The following is an 18,076-nucleotide window of genomic DNA, read 5'->3' on the forward strand; positions in this document are numbered from 1 at the left end:
ATAATGTCCACAATGATCCTGTTGTATATGCTTGTACAATAACAGAAGAACGGAAGCAATTGATACCTCAGGAAATGCATATTCAGCAGAATACTTACAGGAAGTAGCAACAAAAGCTATAATAAAATGTGAACAAAAATTCAAATGTCTAGTACACAGTTTAATACCAAAAATACGTAGGAGAAACACCACCAAAAAATGTAGATAAACAACTAAAACATAAACTGGTGGAAGTTAAAACACACTCATTCATAAATTGGAGGGAAAAACCTCAAAGGTCCCAGTATGCACAGCTTGATAACTGAATTGCAAACACTAAACAGGACTAGTTTCTATCATGGGCAAAAAACCTCCACATGAAACAGAAAAATCTTTAGTTCAAGGCAAGACAATTTTAAAGTCTTTAAACTGACGCCTTTGACCTGTGGTGCTGGAGAAGACTTCTACGAATCCCATGGACAGCTAGGGTCACCAATAAAGATAGATGGAAAACAGGGAAGCATAGCGAGGACTGGCCTACAGAGTATCCAAGGGTCGGACATGATTGAATCAACAGTAATAATAATAATAATAACTTTATTTTTGTATACCACAATACCACAAACAGTTCAGAGCGGTTTACAGTGTAAGAGACTGTACATATACAGCGATGATACAATGTAAGGGAATGTATTATGCAGTTGAGAGCAAGTTAAAATGCAGGGGATTGTACATAGTTTAGCATAGGTATTAATACAGCGGAAGCCAAAGCAGAATTACAGTGCAGGAGTCTATACATCTACAGCAGCGATATTTATACAGTGAAAATACTGTTTGAGAGACTTAAAGAGTAAGATAGAGGTGGTAGGGTTTGGTTATTTGGGGGGAAGGGTTCGAGAAATTTATCATAGAGGTAAGATTTGAGGGATTTCCTGAAGTAAGAGTAAGATGGGGCAGATGAGATGAGGGTGGTCAGGCAATCTGCTTGGAATGAGAGAGCTCTGTTAAGGAATAAGAACATAAGCAGTGCCTCCGCCGGGTCAGACCATAGGTCCATCCCGCCCAGCAGTCCGCTCCCGCGGCGGCCCGAACAGGTCACGACCTGTCTGAATCACCAGAAGGGGCCCCCTTGCCACCTTGGTTTCCCATTGAGTCCTATCTTCCCATCGAAGTCCTAACCCTCCGGTCTTGCACATACACGACCTGGTTGGGTTTCTATACTTATTACCTGGTTAACTTTCTATACGTGTGTTACATCCCAGCACCTCTCTCAGTATCCCTCGATCCCTTTATCCCTCAGGAATCCGTCCAATCCCTGTTTGAATCCTTGTACCGTACTCTGCCTGATCACTTCCTCTGGTAGCGCATTCCAAGGGTCCACGACCCTTTGTGTGAAAAAAAACTTCCTTGCATTTGTTTTGAACCTATCTCCCTTCAGTTTCTCCAAATGCCCCCCCTTTTGTAGGTGCATCCCTTTGGGGATGGGTAGGTAAACAGATAGGCATTGCGTGTGCGAGTGGTGCCTGGGAACGCAAAGTGGTGAGAGAAATAAATCGGTGACAAGCCAGTTAGAGTTTTGAAGCAGAGGCAGGCGAATTTGAAGATGATTCTCGCTTCTAGTGGCAACCAGTGAAGTTTTCTGTAGTAAGGGCTGATTTTTTGAGGCCATAGATTAGGCGGACGGCGGTGTTTTGAATGAGTCTTAGACGTTTGATGGTTTTCTTGTAGGAGCCCAAATATATAATATTACAGTAATCCAGGGTGCTTAAGATTAGGGATTGGACCAGCAGTCTGAAGGAGAGGAAGTCGAAGTAGTGTTTGATGGTGCGGAGTTTCCTACTTTTTGGTAGGTACCTTGGGCTAGGCACCTACCTGAGTTAGGCACCTACCACCCAATTAATTTTAATTTTTACCAATTATGAGCTCATTATTGCTCATTACAGCTAATAATAATAATAATAATAGTTTATTTTTGTATACCGCCACACCATCAGTTCTTGGCGGTTTACACAATAAATTACAAAGTGTTTAAAATACAGAGCCAGATAACAGTGTCTTATAAAAGGAAATAACACAATTCAATAAAAGATACTAACTGAAAAAGTACAACCCTAACTTATTCAAACAAAGTATGCACAATACAGATTATTTATACTAAAATAGATAAGCTTCTGTAAACCTTATTCCATAAAAATAATAAAAATCCATTTATCAAATTGATAATGATAACTGTTAAGTATTGTACTGTTTAAATAGAAAGGTCTTAAAATCTTTCCGAAATTGCTGATAATTGAGGGCTGGAGTAATAAGAGCATTCAAGCATGTATTCATTACTCCTGCTTGAAACGCCAGAGTGATATCTAAAAATTTCTTAAAACGGCACTGTTTATAGATTCTGGGCCTTAATGTTGATTTTTTCTTGTGCCCATTTTTGAGCACCATTTATATAGGGTTACCAAATGTCCAGAATAACCTGGACATAACATAATATAACAAAAATTTTTATTTATATATCACAAAAGTCTTTCGGTTCTATGTAATTTACAAAAGAGGTGGGACGACCATTGTCAGTGAGCTACAATAGATAAAACACTGGCATCGACAAGTTAACAATACTTTCATATCAATATGCTACTTTAAAGGGATTACAAGAATTTTGAGAACAGATGAGTTTTTAATAGCTTTCTCTTTTTAGAGGACTGTCCGGGTATCCAGCCTTTTTTTAAATGGGTAGACTATCCAGGTTTATCCAGTTTTCCCGTCTCTCCCACCTACTTTCTCCCCTCATGGGAAATGGATTTCCACTTCCCCTAATCTGATTCCGCTCTTCTCAGTTTATATTCCCATATTCATTTGGGCCTACAAGCTTTATTCCCATTCAAGAAATAATCTCTTAGAAGGTATAACGGTCCTCCCAAATGTTTGTGGGTTCATCTCTCAGTGCATGATATGCATAAGGCATTATCCAGCCATCCTCCTAAGTAGGCTGGATGCAATTTTCCTGCAGTCCGCTCACGCGGCGGCCCTTAGGTCAAAGACCAGTGCTTCTACTAGAGTCTAGCCTTACCTGTGTATGTTCTGGTCCAGAAGGAGCTTATCTAACCTTTTCTTGAATCCCTGTAGGGTGCTTTCCTCTATAACAGCCTCTGAAAGAGCGTTCCAGATTTCTACCACTCTCTGGATGAAGAAGAATTTCCTTACGTTTGTACGGAGTCTATCCCCTTTTAACTTTAGAGAGTGCCCTTTCGTTCTCTCCACCTTGGAGAGGGTGAACAATCTCTCTTTCTCTACTAAAGTCAATTCCCTTCAATATTTTGAATGTTTCAATCATGTCCCCTCTCAGTCTCCTCTTCTCAACGGAGAAGACGCCCATTTTCTCTAGCCTCTCACTGTACAGCAACTCCTCTAGTCCCTTAACTATTTTTGTCGCTCTTCTCTGGACCCTCTCAAGTAGTACTATGTCCTTTTTCATGTACGGCGACCAGTGTTGGACGCAGTATTCCAGGTGGGGGCGCACCATGGCCTGGTACAGCGGCATGATAACCTTCTCCGATCTGTTTGTGATCCCCTTCTTAATCATTCCTAGCATTCTGTTTGCCCTTTTCGGCGCTGCCACACATTGTGCGGATGATTTCATTGTCTTGTCTACAAGTACTCCCAAGTTTCTTGGGGACTCCAAGTACAGCACCGGACATCCTGTGTTCATGCATATGATTTTTGTCACAACTGTTCCCATTGTTTCAATGCAAACAGATAAATACTGATTTAAAACAACACAAAGATTTCCTTCTTTTCAAGCTCTGTCAGAAACCCACCTCCATGATGGGGTTTCACCCATAAGGAAGGTGTCTCCCTTTGAGTCCATCAGCTTGTTTTACAGGGTTCCAAAGACTCCATTGTATACATATCTCCAGTAAGCCAGTTGGGTCAATCTGAGGGCTAGTGAGCCAAGAGTGGTGCACATTATCCCCTCTGCCTCCACATTCATGTCACATAATAATAATAATAATAACTTTATTTTGTATACCGCAATACCAGAAGTAGTTCAGAGCGGTTAACAGAGGAAGAGACTGTACACAGACAGCGATGTTCAAGTTTCAAGTTTAAAATATCTCTTGATTGATCGCTTAGTCAGATTTCAAAGCAATGAACAATTTAAAATACATTCATTAGCAATTACAAAATAAACAATACAATACAAACTTTGAATAGTAACATTAGGTTAAACTAAGACATCATTTAAGGAACATAGGGAAGGAAGGGATAATGAAATACAACTAGGAATAGTAAAGCAATACAAAGGAAAAGTATAATAGGAAGACAAATTAAAACATAGTTTAATAATATGTAAACTGTGGCCTAGGGGTTACTAAAAGCATCTTTAAAAAGAAAGGTTTTTAAATTACTTTTAAATTTTCCGAGGTCCTGCTCCATACGTAAATAAATTGGGAGGGAATTCCACGTCTGTGGGGCGGTCACAGAAAAGATGTACTGCCGTCTAGTATTAATGATTTTAAGCGATGGAATGGTTAAAAGATGTTGCTCATTGGATCTTAATGTTCTAGATGGATGATACGGAATTAATGATTTATATATAAATGCTGGGGTTTTGTTTAAAAGAGTTTTAAAGGTAAGTAAATAGAGTTTGTATGCTATCCAGTGAATGACTGGGAGCCAATGCGCATTTTTCAGGAGTGGTGTAACGTGGTCAAATTTTCTTGATTTAGTTATGAGTTTAATGGAGATATTTTGGATAATTTGAAGATGTTTAATTTCGTTTAATGATATTCCTTTAAAAAGAGAGTTACAGTAATCTATTTTTGAAATCACCAGAGAATGGATAAGAATATTTAGTGATTTCGGACATAAAAATTTTGAAATAGATCGAATCCTGCGTAATCTATAAAAAGTAGATTTAACAATGTTACTGATGTGATCGTGAAAATTTAGTTTATTATCAAAAGTGACTCCTAGAATTTTCGTATTTTTAACTATTTGAAAGGAAAAAACATCACGTTGGTTTTTTTGATGTTAAGTGCAAGTTTATTTGTTTTTAACCAATTATGTATTAGATCTAATTTTTCATCGATCTCTTGGATATCCGATTTTTTATTAGTATCTATAGGATGCAGCAGTTCTTTCCAAACTCAAATGGTAGATTTCAAACAGACGGGAAGTCTATTGAGAATATTGACCATTTAAACCTACTCTCTTTTTACCAGTTCTTAATCCATAATAGGACATTACTTCCTCTCCCATGCCTTTCTAATTTCCTCAAAAGTCTTTCACTAAGTACAGTACTTTCTCAAATGCCTTTTGAAAATCCAAAAACACAATAATGACTGGATTGGCCATTTGGCCTTTATAATAATAATAATAACAACAGCTTATATACCGCAATACCGTGAAGTTCTATGCGGTTTACAAAGATTAAGCAAAGGTACAAATTGATTGACTTTAAGAGAGGAGGAAGAAAGAGGGTTAATCGAACAGGAAATCCATTTTTGAGGAGAGAGTGATCAATAGAACAAGTTAATCACTATAGATTCTATGACCGGCTCACCTTTATCTACATGTTTATTCAGCCCTTCGAAGAAATGCAGTAGATCAGTGAGGCAAGAATTTCCTTGACTAAATCCATGTTTATATATACGGTCTATAATTTTTTCTTTATAATAGTCTCTATCATGCTGCCTGGCACTGACATCAGACTCACCATCTCTGCAAGTTCATTTTTCAAATCTATCAGTACTCTGGGATGTATACCATCCAGTTCAGGCGATTTATTACTTTTTGATTTGTCAGATTGTCCCATTACATCTGCCAGTGTTGCAGAAATATTTTTCGGTATCTCCCCGTCTTCCTTGATGAAGACCAAAGCAAATAATTCATTTACACCTCCCCCTCCCTTTTAGAAAAATGTAGCACGGTTTTTAGTGCCGGCTGCGATGGTAACAGCTCCGACGCTCATAGGAATTCTATGACTGGCGCTAAAAATGACACTCAAGTTTTGTAAAAAAAAGCGAATAATGAAAAGAAGCTGAACCACTCCAGCCCTTTTTATGAAGCCATGTTAGGCTTTTTTATCACCAGCTTCAGTGGTTTTAGCTCCAATGCTCATAGGCCAGCAATAAAAAACTTAATTCGGCTTCATAAAAGGAGGCCATAAGTGGGTTGATTCAATAGGGCAATTAATTACCTATTTTTTTATTGGGTAGCTAGTGTACAAATAAAATCAAGAAGAAAAGTCACATAAAAAAATAGATCCAGTGTGTCCCGTGTCCCTGTTCATATGCTCCCTCTTTTGTATGTGTTACTTCTCATGTCCAGCTTCTCTCCCATCTCTTCCCTTCCTTGTATACCTCCTTGACCCCATGATCCATCCCACCTTCTATAGTCTGTCATCTCTCTCTCTTTCTCTCTCAGTCCCAATTGAACCATTGTCTCCCTCAAGTCTTCTCTGCCTTTCTCTCTCCTCCCTCTGTTCCCCCCCTACTTAAGCATCTGCCCCCTCTCTTCTCCTTTCCCTTTGATCCAGGCTCTCTCCAGTTTCCCTTCTCCCCCTCCCACCAGTTCTGGCCTCTCCTGTCATTCACCTGTGGACGGTGGGTGAGTGGGGGTGGGAGGGTAAGGAGGATGCCAGACCTGGGTGTGGGGTGTGGGCTCCAATTTCAGGAGGCCCCTACCATTGGGCAGTCCTGAGCACTTTTCTGTGTTCGCTCAATGATAGCTATACCCCTGAGCTTTCTGCTCTAACCCAGTAATGTAGCCAGCCCAGCAATTTAGGAGGCCCCAGGAGTGGATAGGGGGACAACATACTTCTCTCCTCCGACCCCCCTAAGCAGGTGCACTAGCAGTACCTTTACTGATGGAGATGCCAAGCCCCGCCAACAAAATGACAACCCATGTTCCAGAATGCTCCCGATGTTCCAGAATGCTCGGAGTAGGAAGAGAACAGCAAAGAGCTGTGGCTCTGTGGTTATTTTGTAGGCAGGGCTTGGCATCCCCACTAGCAAGGTAAAAGGAAGGTGCTGGAGTTCTGGAGGCGGCCTGAGCGTCACTGCTCTAACCACTAGGCTACTTTGGAAATGTTTGCCTCTCTCTTCTTTTTAACAATTGCTAACTGCTAAATATAATACTTTGGCAACACACGGGAATTTATCATGCCAGTAAAATTATATGAATCTGCATCAGGATTCTCACATCTCCTTTCAGATATCGGAGAAAACAGATCAATACCAGGAGCTCATTAAGAAGCAGATGGATTATGAGGCAATTTATGAAACGGCAGGAAAATATACCATACAGGGGACAGCGACAGTCAGCCAAGACCAGAGCTCAGGAGGGCAAGTTGGGCCTCGATCGAGGAGACGCCGAGACCTAGGTCTACAGACTGCCTCCAACCCAATCGATGCCAAAGTTGAAGAGTGTTTGCAGAAACTGAGCCCAGTGGATCTGGATCTGGTGCTTGTAAACAGTCTCGGTTTGATCAGCGCGACTTCCAGGTCAGTCTTGTGCAGTTCCAATGTGCATATCACGAATCGGCATTACAGTCCTTCATGACTCAGTACTGAAGCAGACTCATTCTGCTACTGGAAATATCCTCCTGGTCAGAGAAAGAATAGAATGGATTCATGGGACAAGAACAGGAAATGTTTGAGGAAGAGGAAAGGAATGTAGAGCTGAGTGGTTGGCGAGTATAGGCAAATTAAGTTTCTTACTATTTGATCTCATCTGTCTTCATTTGCTGTTTCTGTACACAGATCTACTCCTGTAATAATTACATGCAAATAAAACAAAAAATTGAACTTCAGTGCAAAATGTTTTAGAAATTTTGCAAAATTCGACTTTATTTGTAGTGATTTTGCAACATATTCTGCCACCATAAGCCCTGAAATTGCCTCCACCTTTTCCCTTCTCAGGCTCCAGCCTCCCCAGCTTCCTCCCCAACTAACTCCCCACAAGACCCCTGATTCGGTCTGTTCCCCCAACTTTTATTTGCCGTTCTCCCCCTTAGCAGCTATCATTGTATCTCTCCTGTGTCCTTCCGCTTGTCATAACCCCAGGTTTGATCCCTCCACACTAGTGGCACATTCTCAGCATGCTATGCCCCCAACCCAACTCCCACACAAATGTTAGCTTTCTCTGCCAACCCCCCCCCCCCCCATCCTCATAGTGCATACTCAACTTTCTCTGCCCCTCTCTTCTTACGGCATACATTCAACTTTCTCTACCTCCCTCCCAACCCCATGGCATATACATCTTGCTCTGTTCCCCTCCAATTCCCAAAGCACACTCATCTTGCTCTGCCCCTCCAATCCTGAAGGCATATTCACCTTCATCTCCAAGGCACACTCTCAGACACTGGCATCAGCCACTCTCCTCAGTCTTCACCCCCCCTCTCCTGCAAAGACAACACACAAAAAGGAAGAGGTAGAGGAGGAGAAAGTAGGGTTACCATATGGCTCCAGAAAAAGGAGGATGGATTGAGACCGCCAGGTTTTACTTCCGTTAAAAGCAATGGAAGTAAAACCCAGTTGTCCCAATCCATCCTCCTTTTTCTGGAGCCATAGGGTAACCCTAGGAGAAAGAGTACTGATGCACCTAGGCCCAGCTGTTCAAATGAGCATTCAGGTCAGGCCAGCAGAGGAGGAAGTGGCAGCAGTTCACTTCCTCCTCTCCTGCCTATGCAATCTCGGAGGGGAAGGTGGGAGAGAGATGGAGGACAGCAGCTATTTTAACTGCACTCATTTCTCTTCCTCAGTTCTGTGTAGATCAGCTTTGGGGTCTCACTAAAAGCTTGATTGACTAAAGTGTGCTATGCATTTAATGCAGTGCTCATTTTATATCATAGACCCATTAAAAAAAAAGTATGTTAATGTGTTAAATGCAGCTCAACATTTTTGTTTTATTGATTTTTAAGTCTATGCTGATTTTATGCTTCGGTCATGATTTTCACAGGCAACTGACCTACTGTTTAATTTAATTTTATTGTGTGGATGGACTTGAATTTTATAGGTCTTTTCTTTACATTATGGAGCTCTTTTCAGTTTTTATGTATGTCATTTCAATGTAATCCACTGAGACCTTTTGTCAGATTTGGCAGAAATGAAATTTTAATAAACATAAACTGCTACTAAAGGCCCCCTTCCTTTTACTAAGCCGTGGAAGCGAGTGCTGCTTGGCAAATGGGCGTTGAAGCATTTAACGTGTTGGCCCACGCCATCAGACTTAGTAAAAGAGGGGAGAAATGATGTACATAAAAGCAAGTGTGGTCCATCTAGTCTGCCCAAGGCGGCCACTCAAATTCCTGCTCTGGATGGTTCTCCTCATTGAGGGACTTCTGATGTCACTCTTTTTCTTTTATCTGGCCATGAAGCCTTCCAGGTGGAAGTTCTCAGTTTAATGTTGTTCCAAGTTCAATTCCGTCAACGTCCGTCTTGGAACTGGCGCTAAGACAGGCATCCCCCGAGATTCGTGCTATCCTGGAGGAGGTGGAGAAGAAGGGGCTGGCTGTGACTGTGTTGTCTGATCATTACTGGTCCGCACTGTCTAACGGATGGGAAAGCACCTCTGCTGCAATCAGGTGACAGTTGTTGGTCTCTTTTGTCCATCCATCGTCTCATTACTCCATCCAGCAACTCATTCTTCACCTGTTCCTCATCCCCTACTCATCTATTTTATATTGCATATTTTAACTACAACACATTGGTTGTACACAGAAATATGGTATATCAAGAACCTAACAAAGAATAATCATTCCATTTTTATTAATTCCTTTCTGTGTTCATCCATCCTTTCCTTCCTTGTTCATCTCCAGTCTACTGGTTAGTGCAGTGAGCTTTGACCCTTGCCTCAGGTACAAAAACTTAGATTCTGAGTCCAAAAGTGACACAAAAAGTACCTGTATATAATGTGTACAGCTGTGCTTATGACTATTAGCACTATAGAAATGATTATCTGTAGTAGTGGTAGTATTTTCTGATTCTGAAACTTCAAAACCAACTAATATGAAACTTGCAAACTTCTTATCAGTATAAAATGCAAAGTTAATCTCCAACTACAGGCTTCCTTCATCACAGCCTAACAAGGCCATAAGCCTCAGCCATGCAAGCAGAGAATAGCAACTGACTTTCCGTTATATTGTATGAAGGTAACATAACATACCCTCTTTAATGAGCCATGGAATTAGAATTTCCAATTTCTCATTTCTCTTCTAGATCAAAAATTGCTGATGAGCTCGTAAACGGAAACTGGGAAAAAGCCATGAAACTGTCTTTCATCAGCTCCCATCCACTGGCCTCAGAGAATCTCAGAGAGGATGCAGGTAACAGCGTTTCATACACTTATATTGTACAAATGTACACTGCTACCAATATCTGCAATAGAGTAGACACGCCGGATGATTCTTCAAGAGAAGCTTGAAGAATGGTCTGAAATTTGGCAGCTAAAATTTAATGCAAGGCCATGCATTTGGGCTGTAAAAACCCAAGGGAACAGTAAAGATTAGGAAGTGAAGAGCTTATGTGCATGACAGAAGAGTGGGACTGGGGTGTGATTGTATGTGATGATCTTAAGGTGGCCAAACAGGTTGAAAAGGTGACTGCGAAAGCTAGAAGGATGCTAGGGTGCACATGGAGAGGAATGGCTAGTAGGAAAAAGGAGGTATTGATGCCCCTGTATAAGACTTTGGGGAGACCACATTTAGAATATTGTGTACAATTCTGGAGGTCACACCTTCAAAAAGATATAAAAAGGATGGAGTCGGTCCAGAGGAAGGTTACTAAAATGGTGTGTGATCTTCATCATAAGGCGTATGGGGACAGACTTAAAGATCTCAATCTGTATACTTTGGAGGAAAGGTGGGAGAGGGGAGATATGATAGATACATTTAAATACCTATGTAATGTAAAAGCACATGAGTCGAGTCTTTAACTTGAAAGGAAACTCTGGAATGAGAGGGAATAGGATGAAGTTAAGAGGTGTTAGTGGTATGTTTTAATTTTTAACAATTTGTATTACTTTTATTACATAATTTTAGATTGTACGCAGCCATAGGGAAATCCTTCTTAGTTCCCTGCCCTTCCAGCACACTACAGTGATTTAATTCCCTCTGTAGTTCTTCTCCAAGTATTGTCAGGAAAAAAAGTAAAATCTTGTACGTGATACAGTGAAAGCTGGCTTAAGAGGGGTGGTAGATTCAGGGGCAATGTTAGGAAATTCTACTTTACGGAGAGGGTAGTGGATGCCTGGAATGCGCTCCCGAGAGAGGTGGTGGAGAGTAAAACTGTGACTGAGTTCAAAGAAGCGTGGGATGAACACAAAGGATTTAGAATCAGAAAATAATATTAAAGATTGAACTAGGCCAGTTACTGGGCAGACTTGCATGGTCTGTGTCTGTGTATGGCCGTTTGGTGGAGGATGGGCAGGGGAGGGCTTCAATGGCTGGGAGGGTGGAGATGGGCTGGAGTAAGTCTTAACAGAGATTTCGGCAGTTGGAACCCAAGCACAGTACCGGGTAAAGCTTTGGATTCTCGCCCAGAAATAGCTAAGAAAAAAAAAAATAAATAAATTTAAATTGAATCAGGTTGGGCAGACTGGATGGACCATTCGGGTCTTTATCTGCCGTCATCTACTATGTTATTATGTTACTATAAGAAGCAGAGTGACTTTTGATTATTATAAAGGATCATTGCTCTGCAGCATCTGTCCAGAGAGGAACGTGCAGAGCGAGCGAGCAGCCGGTGTTACTGTCCCTTTAAGAAAATTTTCACAACTCCAGCAACCGCTGCCGCCGCTTCACTCCGTCTCCTTCTCCCTAAGTTCGTTGGGTCACTCCGGGGGGAGGGGTGGGGAAACCGAGGTCCGCACGCTGGCGAGCCACTAGGAGAAACGGAACGGAATTCAGGGGTGGGGAGGAGGTGGGGGGAACCATTGCATGTGAGCTCCCACCTCCTCCTCCCCCACCCCTTCCCAGGTCACCGCCAGTCAATGAAGGTCTACTGCGCCTCGGGGGCCGAGCGCGTACGGCGGGGCCACGGCAGGAACCGTTGGAATTGTCAGTTTGCAGTTGGGCGGGCGGCTGTCTTCGCACTCCGTCCGTGCGCGTGAGCTGCCTCTGCCCTCGGGAGCGCTCAGCGGTGATGCCTTCTCCCTCGGCGCCGGGCCCTTGGTGCAGCTGCACCGTGCGGCGAAGTGGTTGGTAAATGTCAGAGGTCTGATGGAGTGAAGCCCACCCCCATCCTGGAGTCCTGGTGATGTAGTAAGCGCGCATGCGCACTCTTGCCGGCACAGCGCAACAGATCAGGGATCAGGGAAGCACGGGGTAAGAGTGCGCATGCGTGCTTAGCATTTTATTATATTAGATTATTAGCCTCTGGAGTAATCTAAGGAAATACTTTTTTACAGAAAGGGTGGTAGATACATGGAACAGTCTCCCAGAAGAGGTGGTGAAGAGAGAGACGTTGTCTGAATTCATAAGGGCCTGGGATAGGCACGTGGGATCTCTCGGAGAGAGAAAGAGATCATGGTTACTGCAGATGGGCAGACTGGATGGGCCATTTGGCCTTTATCTGCCATCATGTTTCTAGTGGTACAGAGGTTCATTTCAAAGCACTTAGATAAAGAAACTGCCATCAGTTACAAGGCTACTTTGTGTGTCTAAGTGCTTTGAAAATGAGCCCCACGTTCACAGGCCTCAGAAAGCCTCAGGCAGGATGCAGGTAACAGTATACAGATGTACACTGCTAGTGTGATACAGTCACAGGCCTCAGAGAGGATGAAGGAAAGTGACAGAAATGGTATGGAGTTTGAAAAGGGTCTAGTCCCAATACTGCCTCACACACACACTCTGTCCTCTCTGGTACAGATGCATCTGGGGGCATCTCCTTAGAAAGAACAGACTACGTCATGTTCAAGGAGATGTCCATTATTATGAGTCCTGCATTCATTTTTATAGCATTACATGGGTCAGTTTTTTCAGCATATGACTGTAGGAAAGACCATATTTATTAACAGGATACCTAAAAGCAACTAGAAAGAAGTAGCAAACATAAAAGGGGGGGAGGGTTCCATAACTATGGCATATAATACTGTCTTTTTTTTCTTGTCTAAGTTCGAGCAAATGTTTCTTATCTAAGTTCCGACTCACAGGCTGTGGGGGTTCAGTACATGAGGAGGAATGACCTTAGCACAACTAATTAGCTTACAGAACAAAATGAGGATACAGAGCTCAGAACACAAAGAGAAAATGACCTTGTAGCTTCTTAGCAAAATAAAAACTGTTTCAGCAGTTCAAGAAGGAATAGAAAACTTACAAGGAATATATGTGCCCCTTCAATCCCCTTTTACATCATGAAAATGATGTCATAAGTGCACAGCATGAGCTTGGAGGGAGAAATAGTCCAGATATGTCTCTTGAGGAGGGGGCTTAGGAGCAGTAATACCAGCACTACAACACATAAGCAGTCTAAAAATGACATAAGCAACATGGGTACAAATAATAATAGAGATTATAACAATAATAAGGGCTTTAACCCATCCTTGCATCCCAAGGATTAGATAAACCAGAGTTATGTTTGAGCTCAGCAGAGAGGTCCTCTAATTTCTGAATGGCCATAGTAACCTTACCCGTAGGACCTGTATTGTCAGGAATAAAAGTGTAACAAGATAAAATACTGGGGATAATTTTACAGACACCCCCCTACTCAGCAAGGATCATATCCAGGGCCAGGCGGCTAAGCAGAGATTTACCATTTTGGTCCACTCTTTTCTGAGCACTTCCCGGTTTATAAGCCCAGTCAGTGCCAGTGTTCCACCCTACCACTCCCCAGGACGCTCACTTATCCCCCCCAATGTGAGTTAGTAACACATATTTATATGTCTTTAGTTTTAGGGATATCACGGAACCAATCACACTGCCCTGTGGCATCAATTGTTGAGCAGTCCCTAATGTCACAGTAGTCAAAGGAGAAGGTGGCCATGTGCAAAAGGTGGTATGCTATCTTTTTGGATTCCAATTGAGGGGCATCCCCCCTTTTGGGAGGAAAAGTTCCAGCTTGACGTAACGTTCGCAAAGAGGTGCCTGGGGTATCGTTTACAGATGGGTACGGGCAGAAAGTTTTGTGGACCTAGGACACATCATCCCTATAGACACAGTTGGAGATGATTCATACAGGAATAAAAACTAGCAGCAACACTGAAAGAAGGAGAATGATAAAGTTGGTGGAATGCTGCAGCAAGATCATCGTGCTGTTCCACTGGAGGGAGTGAGGTCTGCACAGGGACGGCTTGCTTCTAGGGTTTTAGGTTAACCCTCTTCAAGCGACTTGCGTGGATCCAAACAGGTTACTCCTCAGGCCATCGGGAGAACATGTCAACAATAACAAGGGCATAATCCTGTTGGGTCCCGGTGGCATGAGGAACATGAGTAAAATCAATCTAAATGTGTAAAAGGAGAAGTGGGGTAAGTAAGGTGCTGGTGTGGTGCTTTATGGGGTTGCTGGGATTAGCGCGGAGACAGTTTAGACATCGAGCTATGTATGTGTGTATCAGGGAACGAAGGTCACTGTCTCGCTTGGAAAAAGAAAAGGACAATAAGATCTAGCCCTAGATGGGAAGTTATTAGGGAACTTTGAGCTCAGCTTAGATTAATCTCAGCATTATTTGTTTCTTTTTCTTAATTTAAACTGTCCTTTGTACATCTAGATCCTCAAAGTGGACTTGAGTTAAAATTTAAGTAATATAATGGAGTTTTCTTTTTGTTTTCTCTCTGAAAATATGGATATGTATTATTCATTTGTTTCTTTGATTTTTGGACTTTAATATGATGATCATGGCTATGTATCCTTAAATTTAAATTTTTGCTTTCTGTACAAGTTATACTTGATAATTATTTATAAAATGATAAATAAATAAATAATAAAAAAAAGAATTTACATTTTACTGAAAAGCCAAAGTTTTCAGTTGCTTGCGGAATAATTGGAGGGAGCCCAGGTTCTGTAGCAGAATAGTAAGGTTGTTCCAAAGATCTGTGATTTTGAAGAGAAGGGATTTTCCCAGTTTACCTGCATAGAGAATGCCGTGTAGAGAGGGGAAGGATAGTTTATACCTTTGGGCGGGTCTGGAGGAGTCAGGACTCGAGGAGTTGTAGGATAGTGGGATTAGGGGAGGAAGGATGCCGTGAATGATCTTAAAAGCCAGGCAGGAGCATTTGAAATGGATTCTGGAAATCACTGGGAGCCAGTGAAGTTTGGCAAGCAGTAGGGAGACATGGTCAGATTTGCGTTTAGCATAGATCAATTTGGCTGCAGTATTCTGGATTAGCTGGAGTCTTTGAAGACTTTTTTTGATAGGCTTAAGTAGATGGCATTGCAGTAGTCTAGTTTGGAGAGGATGATGGATTGGACAAGGACAGCAAAATGTTGTTGGCGAAAGTAGGATCTTACTTTCCTCAGCATGTGAAGGCTGAAAAAGCATGATTTTGCCAAGGAGTTGAGGTGGTCATTGAGGGAGAGAGAAGAATTGATAATGATGCCAAGGACCTTGCATGAGAAATCAAGCTGCAGTGCAGCGCCTGAGGGTAATGCTAAGAGGGTGGGCAGGTGTTCTAATTTTGGGCCGAGCCAGAGTAATTTTGTTTTTGATTCATTCAGTTTCATTTGTACCAAGAGGGACCAGGAGTGGAGTCTCATTATGCAAGCTGTAATGTTCTTGTGGAGGTTGGTGAGGTTCTGGTCTGTCTCAAGGAGGACAAGGATGTCATCAGTGTATGTGTAGATTGTTTCAAGGGGGGATTTTTGAAGGAGTTTCAGGGAGGACATATAGATATTAAAGAGAATAGGGGATAGGGGTGATCCCTGAGGGACACCGGAAGATGGTGTCCAAGGAACGGACATGATGCCATTTGTGTTGACAGTGTAGGAGCGAGAGCGTAGGAAGTTTGAGAACCACTTTAAGACGGTGGAGTCAATTCCTATCTCAGAAAGTTGATAAAGTAGTATGTCGTGGTGGATGACATCGAAAGCTGCAGAGAGATCGAATTGTAATAGGACAGCGAATTTGTTACGAGAATGTAGTTGTTGCACCTTTGAAATTAGGGAAACTAGGAAGGATTCGGTGCTGAAGCTGGGTCTGAAGCCATATTGGTAGGGATGGAGAATGGAGAATCTCTCTAGGTAAGAAGAGGGTAACGACTATGGTTTCTAGAAGTTTAGTAAGGAGAGGGATATTTGCTATGGGGCGGTAGTTAGATGGTAAGGAAGAGTCGAGATCGGCTTTTTTCAGAAGAGGGGACAAGGCAATGTGTCCCATTTCTGTGGAGAACAGGCCTGATAGTAAAGCCAAATTAATAAGTCTGGTAAGGGAGGAGATGGCCTGCACAGGAATGTTTTCGTAAAGGTAGGAGGGGAAAGAATCCAGGATGCATTAGCAGGATTTCAGTTTGAGACAGAGTTTAGAGATCTGGGGTTCAGATACGAGTTCAAAGGCAGTCCAGAATCTATCAGCAGGGATAGGGTTGGAGTCATTGGGAGGCAGAGAATTGTAAGAGACTGCTGGGGGGAAGGAATTCCTTATGGTAGAAATCTTTTCATTGAAAAATTTAGCTAGGTTGTTAGCGGATGGCGGGGAAGGGGGAGAGGTTGAGTCATTTTTTGAGGTTAGTTTTCGGCAGATGTTGAACAGTGTACTGTTTTGGTTTTGTGTTCTGGTGATTTTATCTCCATAGAAATTCTTCCCTGCTTTTTTTAATACTGTGTTATAGAACTTGATGTTGTCTCTCCAGGATTGTCTGTCTGAAGGGGATTTTGATTTTTCCCATTTACGTTCCAGGGCTCGACATTTCTGCTTTAATTCCCTGTGGTATGGAAGATACCAGGGAGCTTGTGGGAGTAGGAGATAGGTTTTGTAGATAAAGGGACAAGAGCGCGGTAGGTAGTCTCGGAAAGGGTTACCCAGTTATGCCAGTTGGAATCTGGGTCAGCATGTTTAGGAAAAGGGGGGAGTTGATTAAGAAATTGGGTCCAGAACAGTTCACTCGTGATTTTTTTGCGGTAGGTGATAGAGTTTATGGGCCGGGGTGGAGTGCCAAGATGAGACATGAAAATGGGGAGGCAGAAAGAGCCTAAAAGGTGATCAGACCAGGGAACATGTTCCCAACGGGCCTCTTCGGCAGAAGTTTTGTGCTCAGTCAGGTCGAGGAACCTGATGATGTCTAGTGTATGTCCTTTATCATGGGTAGGGGTGGGCAAAGGCGCGGTGAAGTCTAGGGAGGTGAGGAAGTCTTTGAATTCAGTTGCATCCTTGCTGATGTTATCGTCTAGGTGGAGGTTAATATCTCCAATGATCAGTAGTCTCTGGAATTTTAGGAAGGCCCTTGTTATGGTCTCGAGAACGAGTTCTGAGGATTTGTTCCAGGGGGTTGGTGGGTGGTAAAGTAACAGGATACCTAATGGGTGGGGATGAAGTTCATCATTGACTGAAGCTAACATGAATTCTAAAGAGGTATGGCTGCTCTTTTCAAGGAGCTGAACATTGAAGAATGATTTGTAAAGCAGAGCTAGGCCTCCTCCTTTCCGGTTGATTCTGGGTGAGAAGAGGCCATAGTAGCCAGGGGGCAGAGTTCGTTTTGTGTGAATAAATCATCTTTTTCGATCCATGATTCTGTGATGCACAAGAAACCTGGATCAGAGTCTCCGAGTAGGTATTTTAATATTTGGGTCTTATTGCGGACTGATCTGGCATTACAGTAGAGAGTGGGGACTGGGGTGAGAGAGTCAGAGGTAAGGTTGGGTAGGTTGGCTGGAGGAACAGGCTTTAAAGAGGTGTGATTGACTCCTCGGTGTTTTTTGAAAGGATGGGTTCTAGTGCGTACTAGTGCGGGGATTCTGAGGCCTGGACAGGTGTTGTTGGAGTTTGTGGAGTCAGGAAGGTTGGGGGGGAGAAGTTTTTGTCAGTGTTACGAGAATGTAGTTGTTATAAAATTGTTACGAGAATGTAGTTATAAAAGTAGTAGTTATAAAAGTAGTTATAAAAGTTAATGTAGTTATAAAAGTGTTTCGAGAATGTAGTTATAAAATTGTTATGGCTTCTTTTTGAT

The 18,076-nt window shown here is 42.4% G+C and overlaps 1 protein-coding gene across 1 annotated transcript in view; it reads left to right on the forward strand.

Annotated features, from left to right (window-relative positions):
• The window catches only part of LOC117357011, a 30,934-nt gene that overhangs the window by 11,540 nt on the left and 1,318 nt on the right, over positions 1-18,076 (forward strand). The window contains exons 3-5 of the mRNA XM_033937110.1: positions 7,195-7,484; positions 9,359-9,565; positions 10,200-10,306. Coding sequence (XP_033793001.1) covers positions 7,195-7,484; positions 9,359-9,565; positions 10,200-10,306 — 604 coding nt within the window. The remainder of the gene's footprint in view (positions 1-7,194; positions 7,485-9,358; positions 9,566-10,199; positions 10,307-18,076) is intronic.

Source organism: Geotrypetes seraphini, chromosome 1 (assembly GCF_902459505.1).
Source record: "Geotrypetes seraphini chromosome 1, aGeoSer1.1, whole genome shotgun sequence".
Taxonomy (NCBI): domain Eukaryota; kingdom Metazoa; phylum Chordata; class Amphibia; order Gymnophiona; family Dermophiidae; genus Geotrypetes; species Geotrypetes seraphini.